At 44.7% G+C, this 21,740-nt stretch overlaps 1 protein-coding gene across 1 annotated transcript in view; it reads right to left on the minus strand.

Annotated features, from left to right (window-relative positions):
• XRRA1 (X-ray radiation resistance associated 1) overlaps positions 1 to 21,740 on the minus strand; it is a 47,633-nt gene that overhangs the window by 17,470 nt on the left and 8,423 nt on the right. Inside the window, exons 2-8 of the mRNA XM_030556813.1 lie at positions 21,546 to 21,655; positions 18,151 to 18,329; positions 16,434 to 16,505; positions 15,398 to 15,470; positions 7,612 to 7,709; positions 6,325 to 6,458; positions 176 to 280 (exon numbers count right to left, since the gene is read on the minus strand). Of these exons, the coding sequence (XP_030412673.1) occupies positions 176 to 280; positions 6,325 to 6,458; positions 7,612 to 7,709; positions 15,398 to 15,470; positions 16,434 to 16,505; positions 18,151 to 18,329; positions 21,546 to 21,639 (755 nt within the window). The 5' untranslated portion in view covers positions 21,640 to 21,655. The remainder of the gene's footprint in view (positions 1 to 175; positions 281 to 6,324; positions 6,459 to 7,611; positions 7,710 to 15,397; positions 15,471 to 16,433; positions 16,506 to 18,150; positions 18,330 to 21,545; positions 21,656 to 21,740) is intronic.

The following is a 21,740-nucleotide window of genomic DNA, read 5'->3' on the forward strand; positions in this document are numbered from 1 at the left end:
TTGACCTACAGTTCCCAAGATTAAACAAAGTGGAAAGGAAAATACCCTAAATGAGTTAAAAAGACTTTTTTTTTTTTTTTTTTTTAAGTTTCAATGTGTTGCTAAGGGCAGCGAGCAGAGATGGGCAGTGTGCCAAAAGAAGTCAGAAACATTTGCGGCATGATGGTTTCTTTACCTGCGGAGATTAGCCAGGCTTACAAAGACGCTCAGGTGAGAAAGATAATTGTCATCCAGCAACAAGACTTCTAGAGATGGAAACTTTAAACAACTTGGGTTGTCACTGCAAGTACAAAAGGGATCTCATTAATAAATCCAAAGGTGGAGAGAAGTCAAAAACCCATTTTTCACTGCTGTGCAAGAAACAGATCTTCACTGGTTCAACCAGAGACATGAGCCTTGGTCTTTACACATTACAGGCTCCATTAAGACTCCATTTTTAAATGGTTTGTAAAGGGTTAATAAATTATTAATAGCTGTTCAAGTATGTTATGGGCAAGATTAGGTGGTTCTAAGCATGTTCCTAGCCTTTAGGTGCATAAAGCACGTTTCTGGCATGGGTTACATATGTTATAGGTAGTTCTAAGCATGTTACTGGCATGATTTAGAGGTGTTAAGTATATTTTTGGCATGGTTAAGCAATGTTAAAGATTATTCTAAGCATGTGATTGGCAACAGTCCTTAAGAAGCAGATCCTGCTCCGATAGAAGACAATGGGAGTTTTGACATTGGCATCAGAGGAGCAGGATTGGGCCTAAGTGCCATACTCAGACAAATTCCCATAGTCAGGATCACTGACTTCAATGGGAGTGCTGTCTGAGCAAGGACTGAAGGCCTGATCCTGGGAGGCGCTGATCACCCTAACTCCCATGACACCTCTGAGGTCAATGGGAGTTGGTGGTGCCTGGTACCCCTAACAATTAGGCCTTCAAGTCTGGGCTCAGTAAGGGTCCAAAACCCTTATGGGTGGGAGTCACCCTCACCAGGAGAGCAGTCCCACTGATTTCAGTGGCACTGTTCATGTGAGTGAGGTCTACCCACAGGAGCAAAGGCCTAGGGGGATCGGAATCTAAATCATTATGGTCAGTTACATGACGTTCTCCCTGTGTGTTTGCTCTTTAAATCCAGCCCTTCATTTTTACATATTTATTCTTTGCTTTTCCTTGTTCTGGACAGTGACGTGACTACCTCTCCACCAAACAGGCACAGCATGCACTGCAGCAAGGCACGCTTCCCTCTCACCACCCACTAATGTGCCTCACCCCTGACCTCAGGAACCCCCTCCGGGGCAAGAGGGGGTCAACAGGACAGATTGATTTCAACCACTGGTTTCAGTCACAGTTTAAATCAGCAGGCAGAAACCTTGGATTTAAACAACTGATTTTAATTATATTCTCCATGTGTACATTTAGATTTTTTCCCAAGGAAAAAGTTCAGTTTCACTGGTTGTGATAATCATTAAAATATGTTAATTTGATTACTTACAGCTAAATATAACCTTTGCAAACATATTGTACTTTTCTTTTGCTAACGAGCAGGATACACTACGACTGTACATGCTCTTTAAGCAATCCTACAGCTCAACATAACATTTATTTACATTTGGAATGTCTCCACTTTTTTATTGTCAGTAGTATTACCAACCCCAAACATTCAAAAATAATGAGTCAGGCCTCCCCCAAAAAATCACAAGATTATCTTAAAAATCAAGAGATTTTAAAAATAAAATACAGATTGGGTTCTGGGTTTTGAGCTTTCACTTGGGTTCCATTTTCATCCTCTGCAACCAGCAGGACTAGCAACTTCTTATCTTTTCAGATGAAAGCTGAGATTCTCATATAATCACCTCTCTCCAAGAGCCCTGGGCTTTAAGTGAGACATCATGAGAGTTGGCAAAAGTGTGCTAGAAAATGGTGAATGATATCTTTCTTATTTACTAGATAATAATTCACTTCTCACTTGTATCAAGCTTCGTTTGGATGAAATTTGAAACTCAATTTCAAATATGCACAAAAACTGCATTTTTCAAGGTTGGGGGCAGAGGGTTAGTAGTTGAATAAATCTATCATATTTTTCCCCACACTTCCCAATTATTGAAATCTACATTAGAAGCTACATTCTGAACAATGTTGGATGACTAATGAATAGACTACAAATATTAAAATAGAAGTATTTCTACTAGATGGAATTTGGAAACTAAAAGTAACTAGGTAAAAGACTTTCTGCGTACACACATATATACACACACAGAAAGAGGAAAATACTGACGTAGAAAAAAGAAGTCTCAACGATCGCTCCTTTGTAAAGGCTGAAAATGATTGTGATACTTAAAGCAGTATAGAATATTGTGCCATATTTATAACGCTTTACCTAAAAAGTTAGTTTTCCCCCTGATTGAGTCTATCAAACAGCAGACTAACTTTTTAGTCAAAGTATATGAGGTGTGCTCAGTACGTTTGTTACATTTATTTACATGATATGAATAGATGGTAGCAAGTTTAGGCCTTTATGTAGTTTATCATAAATTCCTATTTAAACAGAAAATTGTTAAATGTCTTAGCTTTTAAAAAGACAAAAATGATCACTATTTTAAAATCCAACTTAAATGAAAAGAATCTGATTTTCCCCGAATTTTTAAAAAATCATTTATTTGTATCCCCCGGGGAATAAAGTTATACACAACCCTAAGGCTTTCTGCCTTCTAAGCACTATGCAAGCACTAACTAATAAATATCAGCCTTGGTCCTTTCATTCCAGCAGCCAACAAGGGGGTTGTCATAGAGCGGCTGACACCTCTAATGAAGCAGGTCCAGCTCCCCTATACCAGAACAGGTGCTCCCAGTTTGGCCTAGTAAGAGGGCAGGGCGAATCATTGGCTTATGGAAAACAGAGCCGGTCTAACTTGATACCATGTTTTGATGAGATGACAAGTTAGGCTGATACAGCTAATGGTGCTGATGTAATATTCTTAGACTTCCGTACGGCTTTTGACTTGGTACCACATGCCATTTTGATTTAAAAACTAGAACTGTATACAATTAATATGGCACCACATTAAATGGATTACAAACTGGCTGATAGGTCTCAAAATGTGTTTGTAAATAGGCCATTGTCATCGAGCAAGTGTGTCCCCAGTGGAGTCCCACACAAATTGGTTCTAGGCCCCATGCTATTGAACACTGTTACTGATGACCTGGAAGAAAATATAAAATCCTCACTGATGAAAGTTTGCAGAGGACACAAAAATTCAGGAACTGGTAAATAATGAAGAGACAGGTCACTGATTCAGCACAATCTGATCTCTTTGTAAATTGGGCGCGAGCAAACATGCATTTTAATATGGCTAAATGTAATGTATACAACCAGGAACAAAGAATGTAGGCCATGCTTACACAATGGGGGACTCTATCCTGGGAAGCAGAGACTCTAAAAAAGATTTGGGGGCATGGTGGATAAGCTAAGCATGAGCTCCCAATGTGACATTGTGGCCAAAAGAGCTAATATGATCCTGGGATGCATAAACAGGGGAATCTTGAGGAGGAGTAGAGAGGTTACTTTACCTCTGTATTTGGCACTGGTGCGACTGCTGCTGGAATACTGTGTCCAGTTCTGGTGACCACAATTCAAGAAGGATGCTCATAGATTGGAGAGGGTTCAAAGAAGAGCCATGAGAATTATTAAAGGTATAGAAAACTGTGACTCAAAGATCTCAGTCTATTTAGATGAATAAAGAGAAGGTTAAGGGGTGACTTGATTACTTACATGGGAAACAAATATTTACTAATGGGCTCTCCAATCTAGCAGAGAAAGGTATAACATGCTCCAATGGCTGGAAGTTGAAGCTAGATAAATTCAGACTAGAAATAAGGTGTACATTTTTTAACAGGGAGGGTAATTGGAACAATTTACCAAGGGTTGTGGTGGATTCTCCATCACTGGCAATTTTTAGATCGAGACTGGATGTTTTTCTAAAAGCTCTGCTCTAGGAATTATTATGAGGAAGCTCTGTGGCCTGTGTTATCAATGAGGTCAGACTAGATCCCAATGATTGTTCATGGCTTCCAAGGCCAGAACAGGAGGGGGAGAAGGCCCCTGGAGGAGGCTGGAGGAAGTTCTGAGCAGGCGGGTAAGTAGGTGAGTGGTTTGCCGGCTGATGTCCCAAAACTGGAGAAGGCTCAAGGCAGCAGCAGAGGGAGTTACCTGCTGACTTTCAAGTTGAGGCAAAGGGCTAGATAGAGCTGAAGGCAGGGGAGTATCAGGGGGGCTTACACATTGGAACCAGAGAGGGCTGAGGGCCAAGGGAGCAGTGGAAGGGCCCAGCTGATAGCCTTTCTGAGATGAGAGGTTAATGGAACTAGGGGAATGATGGGTGATCCCTTGGTGAGGATGAACTTCCAGCAGGGAGGCTGGGGAAGGGCCTGCTGGGAAAAGCAGGGCTACGCTCCATCTGGAAGGGCTGCAGTAACTCCAGGCAAAAGGACAGGAGAGGACCAAAGAAGAACATGGATGTGGTGGAAGATGCCAGAGTGTGGTATATGCTACATTGATGTCCCAAATGCTGTGGGAATTTAAGGACTGGGGATGATAAATAGTCCATGTTTTGGGAGTTTTCTTACAGATTGTTTGCACTATGGTTTGGTAGCAAACCCGTCCCAAGGAGGGGTATTATTGAGCCTGTTGTAGAGTCCGAAGGGGCTCAAGAGGTTAAGTGGGATGGTAATCACAGCATCAGGGTGCCCAGCCACAACGGGGCACTCAGGGATGAGGGGCAAATTGTTCATAGGGGCCAATTATTGCCAGTTATGGAGAAGACTCCTCTGACCACTCCAGACTGGAATGACATCACCAATCCATTTCACATGTAAGAACACCTAGCACTTACCATCAGTACATCCCAAAGCACTTTACAAAGGAGGTCAGTATCATTATCCCCATTTAACAGAGGGGGAAACTGAGGCACAGAAAGAGGCTGTGACCTGCCCCAATGTCACTCAGCAGCAGAGGTGGGACCAGAACCAAGGTCTCCCAAGTCCCACTCCAGTGCTCTATCCACTAGGCTATCTGCCAGCAACCAAACAGCCAGATGGTAACAACTTGGGGTGATTACCAACCTGGGCTGGATTCAAACCACAGACATACAGCTGACAGGCTCCTCTTAAGAGGTGTGGAGGACCTTTGACTTCAATGGGATTTTAAGTGCTCGGAACTTCCCAGGAGACACCCAACAGTTTGGAGGGTTGGGCCCTTTAAGTTACAGAGGAAGGAGCTGACACAGGAGGAGCTCTTGGAGTGCACAGATAAGATTCTGCAATACAAAGGTTCCCAGATTGGCCCTCTGCCTCTGCTCTGGGATATGAGACAACAGCTGGGCATGAAGTGGTAGGGGAGAGGGATAGGAGCAGGGCCTAGATTTCTAGGGGAGGCAGCTGTTAAAAAAAAAAACCCAACCCTTGGATGTTGAGGTGGATAGGAGGTTCTTCTGCCACCCTGATCACGGGACAGGTGGTGCCATGGTCCCCATGGAGCTGAAGTCAACGAGACTGATCACACGCTTATAGCTAAGCACATGCTTAAGTGCTTTCCTGAACTGTATGCAGAGTGTTCAGCACCCTGTGTGCAAGCCTTTAGTAAAGGGGTGCTCTGTCCTGCCCAGTCACCTATGGGAATAGGGTGACTAGATAGCAAGTGTGAAAGATCAGGACAGGGAGTGGAGGGTAATAGGCACCTATATTAAAAAATTACTGAATACTGAGACTGTCCCTATAAAATTGGGACATCTGGTCACCCTGCATGGGAGGGGGAGGGGAATATTTGGTCTCATGGGCATCCGTTGCCCGTGGAGCTCCATTTCAGAGCTGACCGACAGAGAGAAGTCTGCAGCTCCCACAGCTCTTCCTCAGCTAACTGACTGAGCTGGATTTTCCATGATAAACCTGTGTGCTTTTGAAATCTAACCTGCTGGCCAACTCCATATTTCCTGGGAGGACAGGGGGTCACACTCACTCTGCCATCAGCCAGGAGGCTCTTTCACCAATGGATTTTTTTTACCCAGAAATCAAAAAAAAAACAGGTTTCAGTTTTCAAGGTAAGAAGTGATCACTGTCAAGACAAGCTCAATCCTTGGCCTGGCAGCCATGACAACAGCCATCCAACAGACATGTTAACGTAACCTGCTACATGATCCTCACCTTACCCACAATAGCATGTCTTTTAAACAGCACAGTGCCATGGTTACATTTCAGAAAGACTGATAATGCACAGAGAGTCTGTCTTTTTATTCAGATCAAATGACTAACGCTTCACGATTCTCTCTCTTTCTGGACTTACTTCTCTGAGACTGCCAGGTCAGAAGGAAGAGACCTAAGTCCATTGGCCGTTAGGTGAAGAACCTTAAGTTGAGACAAAACTCCCAATGTCCGAACATCCTCAGAAGACAAATTGTTATACGAAAGATCCAGTATCTAGGGGAAATGTAAAAGAAATTCCCAACGTAGCAAAAAACAAACACATTGGCCTCTGCTGGAACTATTTATGGTTTCCTATATATACAGGATATTAATAAATCATAATAAGTAATATTCAGTGAGGCCCGATCCTATGAGGCGATGGTGACACTTAACTTCCACTGACTTCTGTTGGGGTGGGGGATGCTCAGCCTTTGCAGGAAGAGCTCAGCATTGAGCCGTTGCTCAGATGCATCTGATACCTGTGACAACAGTTCAGGTGCGAGCAGGCAAATAGAAATTGTCAGGGAAGTGACTGAAAAAGGAAGATTTTGTGACAGAAGAGTTTTTGAGTCACTATTAGTAGAAATATTTTGATAATTCCTTGCACTTCTGATGCACCTTCCCCTTCTCAAAGCACTTTCAAAATGATTCTGAGTGTGTGAAGTGTAAGCCTAGCTTGGTTTGCAAACGGAAGCGGTCTCGGGGGATTGGGAAACTGAGGCACAGCGGTTCCTTGACTCGCCCATGGTCACACAGTATACCTCTGACAAGGCCAGGAATAAAACCTAGTCTCCTTGCTCCCAGGCCTTTGCTCTAAACACTACACCGTGCTCCTTCCTCTAATCACAAACATACTTGGTTTAGAAGAACAACTCTAAAGAATGTACGTGAGCGGCTTTAGTTAGACACTGAAAAATTGTATCTAAAAATGACCTTTTCCCATAAAAGTATCAGAAAAATCTTTTCAATGATCATTATTCACAGTATCTGAATGAAAGATGCCCAAAAATAGCCAGCCTGGGAATTCAAAGCAATTCTGAAGGCATCACCATCTCATCCCACTGATCTCCAACATAGGTATCCCATGTGAAATTCTGAGTAACAACCAGCCTATAGGTACATTCTCTCTTGTCACCAATGGAGTCCGTGAATCACATCTGTGCCCAAGGTGGAGATAAAAATCTCCTTATTGAATTCCTCATTGTATTTTCTGCCCACATCTTCACCATTTTGCTCAGGTTTCCTTTACAATATCCACAGTGAAATCTAAATACTCTGTTAAATGATGTTAATAACAAACATTGAGTAATGTTACACCTTGCTATGACAACTCTAAGTGTAGGAGGGTAGAAGATGAGTTTGGTTTCCACCTTCCCTCTGATCTTACTTCCAAGTGCAGAAAGTCTCCAGCGCTGATTTTAAGATTTCTTAGTCCATTCAAGGAAAGTTCTAGCTCCCTTAGCCCAGAAAACTTACGAAATGCTTCTAAATGAATAAAAAGAGAAAAAAGTCGTATGAGAAATTTGTGCTGAAAGAACAATTGACATCTTGCTGTGGAACCAGCCAAGATGCCCAGCTGGCAGGAGAGGGTAGGACCATGTTTTTCTAGGAGAGAAAAACAAATCAGATTTTATTTCTAATGATCATTTACATGGTTTTGTTTTGAAATTCTAGCCTTTGAAAAAAAAGAAAAAGAAAGAGACCTAACAGACTGAGGGGCCCAGCTCTCACTGAAAGTCAGTGGAAAATGGACACCTAACTCCGTCATGCTGCCTTCAAAATCTCTTATAAGTGAATTTAGTGTTGGTGAAAAGCACTGGCCTCTAAATCCTGAGATGTGGGCAGAACCCACGCAGCAATAGAAGGCCCACCCCCTCAGATGAGTGACAAGGCAGCACTTAGGGCTTAACTGAATATGGGGGACAAAAAAATGAACAAACACGGATGGGTGTCAGAGGTACAACATGAGAGAACCACAAGGAGACACCAAACACAGAATCCTGCTTGACAACCCTGGAAACCAAAGTCCCCTGTTTATATAAACATCAGGTGCATCATGGGTAATGGCAGTTGTCATAAATAGATAGTTAAAGGTTAATGCCTCTTTTACCTGTAAAGGGTTAAGGAGCTCAGTAAACCTGACTGACACCTGACCAGAGGACCAATGGAGGGACAAGATACTTTCAGATCTTGGTGGAGGGAAGTGTTTCTTTGTGCTCTTTGTTTTGGGGGTTGTTCGCTCTTGGGACTAAGAGGGACCAGACGGCAATCCAGGCTCTCCAAATCTTTCTGAATCAGTCTCTCATGTTTCAAACTTGTAAGTAACAGCCAGGCAAGGCGTGTTAGTCTTGTTTTTGTTTTCTCAACTTGTAAATGTTCCTTTTTGCTGAGAGGATTTTACCTCTGTTTGCTGTAACTTTGAACCTAAGGCTAGAGGGGGTTCCTCTGGGCTATATGAATCTGATTACCCTGTAAAGTATTTTCCACCCTGATTTTACAGAGATGATTTTTACCTTTCTTTCTTTAATTAAAAGCTCTCTTTTTAAGAACCTGATTGATTTTTCCCTGTTTTAAGATCCAAGGGGATTGGATCTGGACTCACTAGGAATTGGTGGGGGAAAGGAGCAGGGGGATGGTTACATTCTCCTTGTGTTAAGATCCAAGGGGTTGGATCGGTGTCCACCAGGAACTTGGTGAAAAAAGCCTCTCAAGGCTGCCCAGGGAGGGGAAGGTTTTGGGGGGACAGGAAGTGTTCCAGACACTGAAATTTCTGGATGGTGGCAGTGTTACCAGATCTAAGCAGCTAGTAATTAAGCTTAGAAGTGTCCGTGCAGGTCCCCACATCTGTACCCTAAAGTTCAGAGTGGGGGAGGAACCTTGACAGCAGTGAAAGCCACACCATACCTCAAGCCTTCCCTAGAGGGACCTGCCACCTCTAGGAGTTCAGTCTCCATTGCCATTCATTCTCTGGTCTCAGTACCACTTCTAGTGGCTGTTTAATCATATATAGAATCATAGGGTTGGAAGGGACCTCAGGATGTCATCTAGTCCAACCCCCTGCTCAAAGCAGGACCAATCCCCAGATTTTTACCCCAGTTCCCAAAATGGCCCCCTCAAGGATTGAATTCACAACCCTGTGTTTAGCAGGCTAATGCTCAAACCATTGAGCTATCCCTCCCCCTCCTCATGGTGTGTAACCATGTCCATTAGGAACTGGACTGAGGCCATCAAAGCCACTTCATAGAAAGGCCAGTGAACATCCATCAGACAGTAACAGCTTTTAGTCATTATTGACCTGGGCGGCAGTCAAAGTGAAAGACCCTGTATCCTATTTGTTACCTCTTGAGCTATCCAGAGCTTCTTTTTGTAAAATGATCAATGTTAATTTTCAGCATCACTTCCCAGTCTTGAGCAAAACAAGCTGAAACAAAACACTGGCCGACATGGAAGCTCACTGCTAGCCCCTTTAAACAATAAAGAGCAGGAGTTTGGGCACCCTACACAATCTGTCCCACCAAGGATTAGGAGAGTCAGTGGAGTTCAGAGATGGGGGTTAACATTGTCTTTTTTTTGTTAAGTAAAGAACTGAGACTGCAATTTGATTTTATGGTGACTCCTGGGAATTTGGGATGGCCTCCACATGAGTCACAACTAGGACCCCAGTCCTGCAATTAATAACACATGGAGTCAGTGTCACAGGCAATCCTCCAGGTGCTATCAATGACTGGATTGGGGCCTAATGCGTTCAGGAGCATTGGTCCATTTCCAACAAAATAATGCCAACCATTTCCCCTCTTCTGATCCCCTCTCCTACTGGCCGTGTCAGGAGCAATGCTGCATATCCCTAAATATGCCTGCAAATGCAGCTCTCACCACGTCGGCAACATTGACCATGTATGGACCTCTCTCAGTTGCCGTCTTCATCCATGCCTCAAGGTTGCTTCTTACCTTGATGGCTGCAACTCCTTTTCCTGTAGCTCTCCAACTCCCTACACTCCAGGATATACAGAATACTGCTTCTTCTCTTCCCATGTATAAAAGAAAGCATGACATCTGTCAAGGTTCCTTCCCCATTCTGAACTTTAGGGTGCAGATGTGGGGACCTGCATGGACACTTCTAAGCTTAATTACTAGCGTAGATCTGGTTTCGCTGCCACCACTCACAAGCACTACTTTTTTCCCTGGGTAGTTTTGAGAGACTTCACCAATTTTCTGGTGAACACAGATCCAAACCCCTGTGTTTGAGGACACCAGTCTTTCTGATGTCCACCAGAAAGAGTTTTCTTGTAAAAAAGTTCTTGTTCTACAACAAACCAGGATCCGTTGGAAGAGCTGAGACGTGGTGGGGTGCTCCATGCCGCCGCCCAAGCTTTCTGAAGGCTGTCATTTGCTTCCTGCTCAACCTGGAACTGTTTCCTTGATGCTGGAAACGTCAGTTCCTTCTTAGACTTGGACTTGGGCTTGGTCCCTCTGGAAGCGATGTAGATGAAGAGGTTGTTTTCGTTGATTGTGAACAGCTCTCCGCTGGTGCACTATGGGATATTTCAGGCTCTGGCTGAGCCTCTTGGGTAGGGTTGTCTGCTGCTTCTGCCAGTTTAGGCCCGCTGGTGCCCTCTGGCGTTGGGGTTGGAGATGGGTTTGCAAGCGCTGGAGTCAGTGCTGGCAACGGTTCTGGTGCCGGTTGCTTTTCCAGTTCCAGTTCTGGGACTGGATGCACTATGGTTGTTGCAGTCGTTGGCAGGGGATCCGGTTCCACCACCTCTGTCTGGGTCTCTGATAACACAGACGAGGCCCTTGTGGATGGCTCAGGAATAGGGATGGGTGTGGAAGTTTGCTTGGCCTGGCTGCGTGTGACCATTCCCACCCTCTTGGCCCGCTTCACATGGTTGGCCAAGTCTTCCCCCAGTAGCATGGGGATGGGATAACTGTCATGGACTGCAAAAGTCCACATTCCTGACCAGCCCTTGTACTGGACAGGCAATTCAGCTGTAGGCAAGTTTACAGATTTTGACATGAATGGGTGAATTGTCACTTGGGCCTCTGGGTTGATGAATTTGGGGTCCATGAAGGATTGGTGGATAGCTGACACTTGTGCCCCCGTGTCTCTTCACGCGATAACCTCCTTTCCGCCCACTCTTAAGGTTTCCCTTCGCTCTGAGGGTATCTGAGAGGCATCTGTGCCTGGGGATCATTGGTGTGATTGTGGTGTAATGAACTGCACTCAGTTGGGGTTCTTGGGGCAGTGGGCCTTTATATGTCCCAGTTCATTACATTTAAAACATCGCCCAGCTGACTGGTCACTGGGTCGAGGTGGGCTGCTGGAGACTGGTGAAGTGGGACAATAGGGTGTCTGGGGCTTTCCTTGGGTTGTAGGTGAGGTCTTGGGTTGCCCCCGGTGATAGGGGTTATTTTTGGTTTGCCCCCTGTGATAGTCGCTCCCCTTCCTAGTAGTTTTTTTCTTTTCTGCCACTTCCACCCATCTGGCTCCAATCTCCCCCGCCTGGGTTACAGTTTTGGGCTTCCCATCTAGGATGTACCTTTCTATTCCCTCAGGAACACCCTCTAAGAACTGCTCCATTTGCATTAGGAAGGACAGCTCTTCCAGAGAGTTAGCACTTGCTCTTGATATCCAGGCATCCCAATTCTTTCCAATGTGGTAGGCGTGTCAGGTAAATGACACATCTGGTTTCCACCTTAGGGCTCTGAACCGCCGACGGGCATGCTCAGGTGTTAGCCCCATTCTGATTCTGGCCTTGGTTTGAAAAAGATTATAATCGTTCATGGTTTCCTTAGGCATTTCAGCCACCACCTCTGCTAAGGGTCCACTGAGCTGTGGCCTCAGCTCTATCATGTACTGGTCTGTAGGAATGCTGTACCCAAGGCAGGTCCTTTTGAAATTTTCTAAGAAGGCCTCAGTATCATCACCTACCTGCCTTGTAGGTGGGGAATTTTCTGGGATGGAAAGCAGTACCTGGAGAACGGTTGTTAGGGTTGGCTAGTACATCCTGCTTAGCCTTTGCTAATTCCAGTTCATGCTTTCTCTTTCTTTCCCTCTCCTCCATCTCTTTTTCTCTTGCCTTCATTTCTTTGTTTTTTCTTCATAGCTCTTTTGTGGGCAGCCTCAGCCCTGGCCATCTGTCTGTTATGTTCCTTTTGGCTCTCCTCAGCCTGGAGTTTAGCTAATTTTAGCTGCTGTTGGATGGTTTGGGTTTTTTTGCCTGACATTTTCCCCCTGGTCTACCTTAGCTATTTGAGTGTTGGGGGTGGGGAAACAGCTTGGAATCTTTGGTTACTGTAATGTGACTCCTTAGAAAAAAAACAAGTAAAGCAGGATTTTTTACTTGCCTTGGCAATATGTTAATGACCCTCCAGTGATCACAGCTGGAGCTTCCCTTTTAACAAAAAGCCCTCTGTTAGAATCTCTTATCTGTTTGCCTTCAGGGTCTCTCTCCTTCACTGCTTCCCCAGCATCTCAAAGGAGGAAAAAAATATCTGGCTTTTGGTTCCAAAAAAATCCCACTGCTCCCACCATGTCAAGGTTCCTTCCCCACTCTGAACTTTAGGGTACTGATGTGGGGACCTGCATGGACACTTCTAAGCTTAATTACCAGCTTAGATCTGGTTTCATTGCCACCACTCACAAGCACTACTTTTCTTCCCTGGGTAGTCTTGAGAGACTTCACCAATTTCCTGGTGAACACAGATCCAACCCCCTTGGATCTAAAAACAAGGAAAAAAATCAATCAGGTATTAAGAAAAAAGCTTTTAATTAAAGAAAAGAAAAGTAAAAGAAAGCCCTCTGGAAGAGATTAGCATACCAGCTACTCTCACAGACAACAGATTCCAAACACAGAGGATGTTCCCTTGGGCAAAAATCTTAATACACACAAGAATACCCAAATTTGATAATTCCCTTAATGGTACCAAGACAAGTTACAAAGAAAATAAACATAAACCTGTTTATTCCTTTCTAAAAAACTTACTACTCTGATAAGAGTCTGGTTCCTTGATATTTTTCACTCCGGCTGAAACTGAAACTCTAAACAAAGGAAAACTTCCCTCCTTCCTTTAGAAACATCTTGTTCCCCCATTGGTTCCTCTGGTCAGGTGTCAGCTAGGCTAGGTGAACTTCTTAACCCTTTACAGGTAAAAGAGGCATTAACCCTTAACTATCTGTTTATGACAACATCATCCCATCCTCAGATCATTCCAGTGGCTCCCAATATATTTCAGGATCCAGTTCACAGCTGCCATCTTTGTTTTTAAAACCCTGGATGAACTCCTACCATGCTGGGTGTTTAAACTCTTCTACTGTGCTCCTTCACAGACTCCACCCGTAAGCTGACATCTTCGATCCCTCAATGTTTTAGCCTGACCATCACTGTTTTTAGTTTCCCCCAGTTTTGTCAAATTTAAGGGTATGTCTACACTGCAGAAATTATATCCGCATAGCTAGGTTGGCATTGCTATGCCAGCATCGCCCCATAGCACTGAAGCAGCCTGCACCCAAACAAGGGTTGTTTCTTTTTTTGTCAAGGCAGGAACACCACCTCCCCAAATTACATTAGCTATGTCAATGGAAGCACTCTTCCATCAATATAACCCCCAGTGTAGACGCAGTTACGTCAGCATTGCTATGCTGGGCAGGGGTGGGCTTTTTCACATCCCTGATTGAGGCAGCTATGCCAAGACCAAGCCTTAGTCTTCCTCTGCATGGCCAATCATCCAAACTTCAATACTTCCTGGGCTATCCTAGCTATCTCCCCGTAGAGATGACCCACCAGCTGGATTACATGCCCCAGAGTTCTCTTATGCTCATGCTATTGTAAAGCTAGTAAAGATTAAACAGGTACAATGGAAGATGGTCAGTTTATGGATCAGACCGAAGGCACATTCAGTTCAATAGCCTTCCTCGGTGGCCAGTGCCAGATGGTTCAGAGGAAGGTGTAAGAGGCACATAGGCAGATGTGGGGCAATCTGTCCCCCACATCCTGAGCTCCAACAGCGGAGACATGCACTTAAATCTTGTAGCATGAGGTTTAATATCCCTTCCAAAATGTTGTAATTAATTATAACAACTCTGGAAATTCTTGATATTACTGACGAACACATTTGAAAGAAAAATATAAACTACACCTCAGCTCAGCACAATCTCTACAATACATGATGGCCCAATATAATTTGCTCTTTTTCAAAGATGTAAGTCAGTTTCACATGTTTCCTCCTCTCTGATCTGCGTGTATTCTTGAACCACTGAAGGAAATATTTAGCTTAATTTTTTTATTCTCGACTGAAATTAGTTTCTTTTATTTTCTCCAAATTAATAACTGATCATACAGCACTAGGATTGTGTTGGCTTGAAATACACCGCTTTGCAAGTGGGTCTAACCAATCTGTATAAAGGCGAAGTGCGAGCAGTGATCAATTACTTACAAGTGGGAAAAGCACATCAGGATGATCTCACCACTGTCACCTCCAGCACCAGACAATTCACGGCTTCAACTTTCCTTTGTTAGGCTGACTTATATATAACTTTTTGTTATCTTTTCTTATACCTATGTATTAGTATCTCATTTCCCTATCAATCCTCCACCCCTGCCAGTACAAGTTTTGTGCCAGCTCAGACCAGTTTCTTCTAGTGCTGTAGTTGTCTTGCATCTTCTGATTTTCCTCAAAAACACGATCAGATTGCAACTTTCTTACATATGTGCAACACTGAACAAGATTACTCTGCAATTTCTGTTAAATCAGACCAGGTATCTGTCAGGCCTTTGCTCCTAACACCTGGGACTAAGGAAACCTGGTTTCTATCCCCTGTTCTGCCACTAGCCTGCTGGGTGGCCTTGAACACGTCAATTCACCGGTCCGTGCCTCAGTTTCTCCATCTGAGAAATGGGGGTAGTAATACTGACCTCCTTCTTATGCTCTGAGATCTACTGATGAAAAACACTATCTAAGAGCTAAGCATTATTAGCATTATTATAAGAACTTCTTCTACAAGAAAATCCACTGGATGGTGGGGAGCAATTCTCCTGCACAGGGGCGCCATGTGTGCCTTCTTTTTGAAACCTATTTGTGAGATTCTAGCCATAAGCTCAGAGATGCTTAGCTTCCCTGTATTACGTGCTTCTGTCTAAGAGATATATCTACATTTCAGCAATGTACCTCCTTACCTAATGTCAATAGGTTTTCTGTAGCATTGATATAAGCGACAGAATCAAACTGCTCAAAGTCATCTTCTTTAGCCTGAAAGAAGAGAAAGAAAAACAAGTGTTCATACCCATTTTGAAATAGCTGGGTCTTTTTTTCTCACAACTCCTAAACTGTAGCACTTCCTAGTATTTGCTTCCTATGTGCATTCTGAAAATGGACAGCAAGTCTCTGAGGGTCTGTCTTTACTGCAGAGTTAACTTGGGCGTTCAATTGCTCTAGACCCTTAAGGCTCACTCAGAAACCCCACTTTAGCCCCTCACAGGGCCCCTCACCCCTCTAACCCCAGCTGCCCATCTTCACAAAAGGACTCGTGATCTTTTTGCCCCTTCTTTCCCCTTCCTCTCTTGTCTTCTTGAGGTGGGCAGATGGCTTAGACTCCCTCCGCTATTCAGAGGAGCCTGACATAGAAAATCTCCAAGTGGCAAAAGCCAATGGGACAGGAGCCGCTCCTGCAGGTGAGTGCAGGGCACACTCACTCTTCAACACGGTACGTGTACCCCCTGACTCTCCAAGGCCTCCCCTCCACATTGCACTGGATCGAGACAGGGACACCCTTGTACCCTTCCATCCACTCGCGTGGGGCCTGACAGTTTTACTTAGCCACCCACTCCAAAAATATTTTCACCAGCCATCTATCCACAGGAGCCACCATGACAGTATGGCCAGTGTACTTATTTAATACTTACTATTGTATTGTATATTACGTATCATGGGTAAGAAATATTTAATAAGCCAGCTTCTTTTGCACTAAAGCTTTTTACTGGGTCACAACAGGCCGGCAAGGTTTACAGATGAGTCCTGTTCCCAAAAATGTTGAGAACCACTGAGTTATATTACAATTGCACAGTTGCCTGGCCTGGTTGCTGGGAGGAAGTAGGTGTCTGCATTCTCATACATTGTTTGCCTGCAGCATGGACACTCACAAGCTAACACAATCGATCTCTCAGGATCTGAGGTGGTTCTTCACATTTATTTTAGAGAGCCTCTCCTACTTACTGAGACCAGATTTTTGTTGCTTATATCCACAGAGCACAGATCTGAAGGGATCTTCACACAGTGGAGATTAATCTGGGAACACAAACCAAAGGGTTAGCTCTGCAGCCCAGCCAGGCAATTCCACATCCAACAGTTCAGTATCTGGACTCACAAAGGCGCAGGAACAACCAGGACCAGGACTGCCAGCTGCTCTGGGTTTATTATCTGGATGATGACTTGGAGACAAGTGACTCTGCTCTCACTTCCAGAGGAGCTGCCCCAGTGTATGTAACATACGCAACTGAACCGCCAGCTCCACCAGGCACGTGGCCGCACACTGCAGCAGGACACGCCATGCTGACAGGGCCGGCTCAAGGCACCAGCAAAACAAGCAGGTGCTTGGGGCGGCACATTTCTAGAGGCGGCATTCTGGCACCGGCCATCACGGGTGCCGACTCTGGGGCACGGGGAAAAAGTGCCCCCGCTGCCCCAGCTTGCCGCCCCAGCTCTCCTCTGCCTGCTCCCCTGAGCGCACCACCACCACTTCTCTTCTCCCCACTCCCTCCCAGGCTTGCTGTGCACTAAGCAGCTGTTTTGTGCAGCAAGTCTGGGAGGAAAGGACAATATTCAATTATGCACAAAAACAATCCTTTTCGAGCAAATATTAAACAGTTTATTCCTTGTTAGTTCTGTATTATATTAATGAGTTTATAAAATTCTTAGAGAAAGCTGGTCTACTGACAGTTTGTGTGTGGCGAGCTGGCCTATAAATAGGTAGCACAGTAGCCTGCCCCACACGAAGTGGCCACGTGGACCCGGCTACTGCACAGTAAAAGTTTCATAGTGCGTTTTGATTGACTGTTTCTAAGCAGTCAATGCACTATAGATACATCCCAGCTTAACAGGTACTTAGGGCATGGATTAATAAGTCTGAGTGCTTTTGGAGGGAAGGAGGAGTAGAGAAGAGAATGTTGTGACTAAGGAAGGAGAATAGGGAACTTTCTGTGGAATAGCTAGGATATGGGTTGGGGGGAGCTGACATGTTGTGGGGAAGGGTGTGAAGCTGGGAAGAAGGCCAGAAAGGATCAGGTCACTTGCTCAATAGAGACGTAGGGAATGGCGTTGGGTCGATTTTCCAGGCATATATTAGTATCTGTCTTGACTTTTGTTCACATGGATTCTGCAGCACTTCCAGTAGTAGAGAATTCAAAATTTTATTTATTAGTTGCATTGCAGTAGTGCCAGTACCCTACTGTGTTGGACAAAACAAAGAGAGAGTCCCTAGCCCAAAAAAGTTTACAATCTAAATAATATTTGACCTGTGTCTGCAGGTACAGTATTATCACTGAAATGAAATTACCTATTGCATGGAAGATGGCAGCCAAGCAGACCACTGCTGAATAACTTGGCTATAGATACAGGGGCAAGTCCCTAACTCTTCCTAATTGCCACGGGGTCGCTACAGAAGGAAGAGAATCTCAGCTTTTACGGTATCACCTGTGTGACCCACACAGCCTGAAAAATATAGGATAAAAGCACAAGTTGACTCCAATACTAATGGAAACTAGTAACAAGACCACCAAGGTATTTCAAACCAGATGCTTAGACTTTCCCTCTCAAGACCATTGTGATGCTTCCTCAGTTAGCTGGGAAAGCACTTCGAGAGCTTAAAAGTGCTATGTAACTGCAGAGTATAATTTACAAGTATTTTGCCTCATTCCGTTAGGTTTGCACTCACCAGAAATGGCCCATCTAGGATATTCTCTTGAATCATTTCATCTGTATATCCATGGTGTTGGAGCTCTTCCATGTACTGTGGGGTCCCCCCTACTTTCTCTTGAAGGGATTTCGCACAGATCATTGCTTCAAACTTGGTCTTCTGGGCAGCTCTGTGAGCCACCAGCCAGTGACCAGCCCCTGGCATAAGGAAGTACAAGACAGGAATAGACATCAAAGTAAGCAAAGAATGTGTTTGTGCAGTACCAACAGTGTGCTAGACACTTCGGCATTTGATTTGATCTAAAACATGGCTAAATCACTGTTTTTTAAAAATGATCTTTCTATAAAATATTTGTGTATAAAATAATTAATCAAGGGGGCAACTCTATTGTCAGATAAGGACAGAAATATCAAGGCTGTAGCCAGAGACACAGAAAAGCAGAATTTTACTACTGTTTTTATGTAAATCCTGAATTTTTTACGTAAATCCTGAATTTTTTCCTGTAATTTCAAAGTATTTCATGGATATCGACTCAACTAAAACAATCCCACAAAATATATAGGACATAGCTAAAAACAAAAATAGGGGACTGTAGAGGAGCGGACTCACCTCTGCGGCACCTCCTGCTGGTGACTCCTGGGATTTAGCTCATACCAGCTCTGGAGTGCCCTCTGCAGGCCAGTGGTCCGCCTGTCCTCTGGCCCCTGTGTCCCTCCCTGGACCCAGTGCCCTTTTACATGGGGTGCTGCCCCCTTGCAGTAGCCCCTTTCTCTCAGGGTCTCCCCTCCCCAGGGAACCCCCACCCACTATCCCCACCGCACCTCAGTGTATGGCTACTGCCAGTCATCGCCTAGCCCCACACCCTGGGGCAGACTGCAGTATCAGCCTACTCATCACTGGCAAGGAGGGTTTGGACCTGCTCCCTTGGCCTACCCCTGGGCTGCCCTCTGCAACCCCAGTACCTTTTAGCCTAATGCTAGGCCGGAGCCTGGGGCTTTCCAAGCTGGAGCTCTAGAGCTCCCCAGCTCCTCAGCCTGTCCCCAGCCCTGCTCCACTCAGGTACTTTGTCTCTAGCTCCCTGCAGCCAGGCCCTTCTCCCTCTGCAGGCAGGCAGAGACTGTTTTCTCTTCGCTTCCCTGGCCTTCTTATAAGGCCCTGTTGCTCAGTTTGGGGCATGGTCCCAGCTGCAGCCACTTCCTCCAATCAGCCAGGGTTTTACCCTGCCCAGCCCAGCCCTCTTCTGGGCTGTTTTAAGCCCTTCAGGACAGGAACAGGGGACCACCCTGCTACAGGAACATACACTGCTCCCTGCATCTCTGGCTACAGCTGTACTGTTCCTGTCCTACTCTGTCATGAGGTTGTGATTCTTACTGAAATCCTCATTAAAATGAAGCCCTAGAGATTATACAACTGTCCACTTTGTATCAGGTGAAGTTTTTGAACATTTTCAGGTACATTTAAACATCATTTTAGAATGTACTTGTTTACAATACAAATTCTGATCATTATTGTGTGTCTCACTATAGCATCTAGGAGTTCCAGTGCTGGACCAGGACTCTGTTGTGCTAGATGCTGTACAAATGCAAAACAAAAAGATGGCCCCTGCCCAAAACACTTTACAGTCCAGGGGCTAGAATGTGTTAGTAGCAGGAGGTGCAGATTTGCACCACCCCAAAGAGAGCTGGAGTAGAACTTTTGACTCAATAATTGCATCTGCGCTACAGAATTGAACAATTAGTAAATGAATATGCAAGCCATCCCTAGTGCCTGTACCAATGGTGCAATGTTTAACTAACCACTCTGTTTCAGATGCAGCTTTTCCCTGCACATATATACTAGTGCTGTTCCATACCATTGTAGCTGCATTGTTACCTGGATACCTAACAATAGCCAGCACTCATCCCTGAAGCAGTGGCTCATGAGAGATTTCAAAAGACCTTCTGGGTGTCAAGGAGGAAAATTAAGGGGAAAGAGGCCAGATATTTCCCAAGAAACTCCCATAAGCTTCCAAGAATGAGTGCCATGTCCAAGTCCTTTTCCCAGCGTAGCTGCATCCCAATTACTTTCCAAAAGCTCCAGCAGAAACCCTTCTGGCTGAGTAAGAAGCAAAAGGTGAGTGTTGTTCTTGGCCTCCATTTGGCAAAAAGGACTTGGAAAGGGCTCCATGTCTCGGAACCTTGTGGGACTTTTCCCAGGAAATAATTTGACTTCTACAATTCCCTGGGCTCCCACAAGGCCTTTTAAAATCTCCCGGAAGCCACTGCTTCAGGGAGCTGTGCTGGGAACTGTGTAAAAGAACCAGAGGATGATGCAATTGACATGGCATATTCCTGTGTAAATGTGGGTGCAAGGCAAAACTTAAAAGTGCATGAATAGTGTGTACACAAAACACCATTAGTCCCTACCCTTATGATGTCCCATCTGTTTAATTACCAATGGTCAGTTCCCGGGTGCAGACATAGTCTTAATTTATCATGTTCACACGACTCTAGACCAGGGGTTCCCAACGCGGTGCCCGTGGGTGCCATGGCGTCCACTGGGGCATTTAAGTGCGCCCGCGCCGGTGGACGAGCATCTGCCAAAATGTCACAGACAAGCTGCATCATGCAGAGGCATCACCACTGAAATGATGCCGATTTTCGGCAGCGATGCTTCTAGATGATGCTGCTTGTCGGTGGCATTTTGGCGGCGAAGCCTATTGACGCTGCAGCTTGTTGGCAGAATTTCAGCGGATGCTCGTCCGCCACCACGGTCCTCCATGGCTCGTCATCTGGTGCCCACCAGACGAAAAAGGTTGAAGACCACTGTTCTAGACTAAGCTTGTAAGGGCAGGGACTCTTAGTCATTTGGCTTAAATGTACAGCATTGTGTACATTCATGACATGCACATGATAGCAAATACATGTCATGAAAAATGAGTTATTTTCTTTGGTTTTCCCCTCCCCAGATCATTATAGTGACAGTTACACTTGACTCACTGTCTGTGATGATAATCTAATTAAAAGTATCACATTTAACCAAATTCAGCCTTGGCATAAAGGGGTGCAGTTCCCATAAAAGTCGTTTATACCAGAGCTGAATTTGGCCCAGTGACTTTTCCCATATTAAGTGCATGCAGATGTAAGAACTCTTGCCCACAGACTGAAGTATGTGTCTAGAGTTTCTAGTGTGAATGAGATTTATCTCTTAAAACATATATTTTAACATATGGGCGATGGAGAGACATAATAAATCCAAAGGCCAGATTCGGAGGTGGTTTAAGCCAGCGTAGCTTCACTGAAAATAACGGAGCTACGCTGCTTTATACCAGCTTACGATCTGGCCCCAAGCCTTTAACAATTGGAGTTCAATGGAATCTGACATGCTATTATACTGCGGGGTGACAAAGTTATTAGCTGTCAAAAAAATGTTACCTTCTTCACTTGTGCGCAAAATGTTTCTGGCAGGGAAGCAGTTCGTTGCATAACTGTTTCCATTGTCCTGTTTATACAGCTTTGTTGTAGACATCTTGTCTGCAGAGTTACTAAGACAATCAAGGCACAAATAAACCAGTTAACACTTTCACTGGTACTTTTACTATCACAGCTAATAATATTACTCAAAGCACT

The sequence above is a fragment of the Gopherus evgoodei genome, chromosome 1, assembly GCF_007399415.2.
Source record: "Gopherus evgoodei ecotype Sinaloan lineage chromosome 1, rGopEvg1_v1.p, whole genome shotgun sequence".
NCBI lineage: Eukaryota > Metazoa > Chordata > Testudines > Testudinidae > Gopherus > Gopherus evgoodei.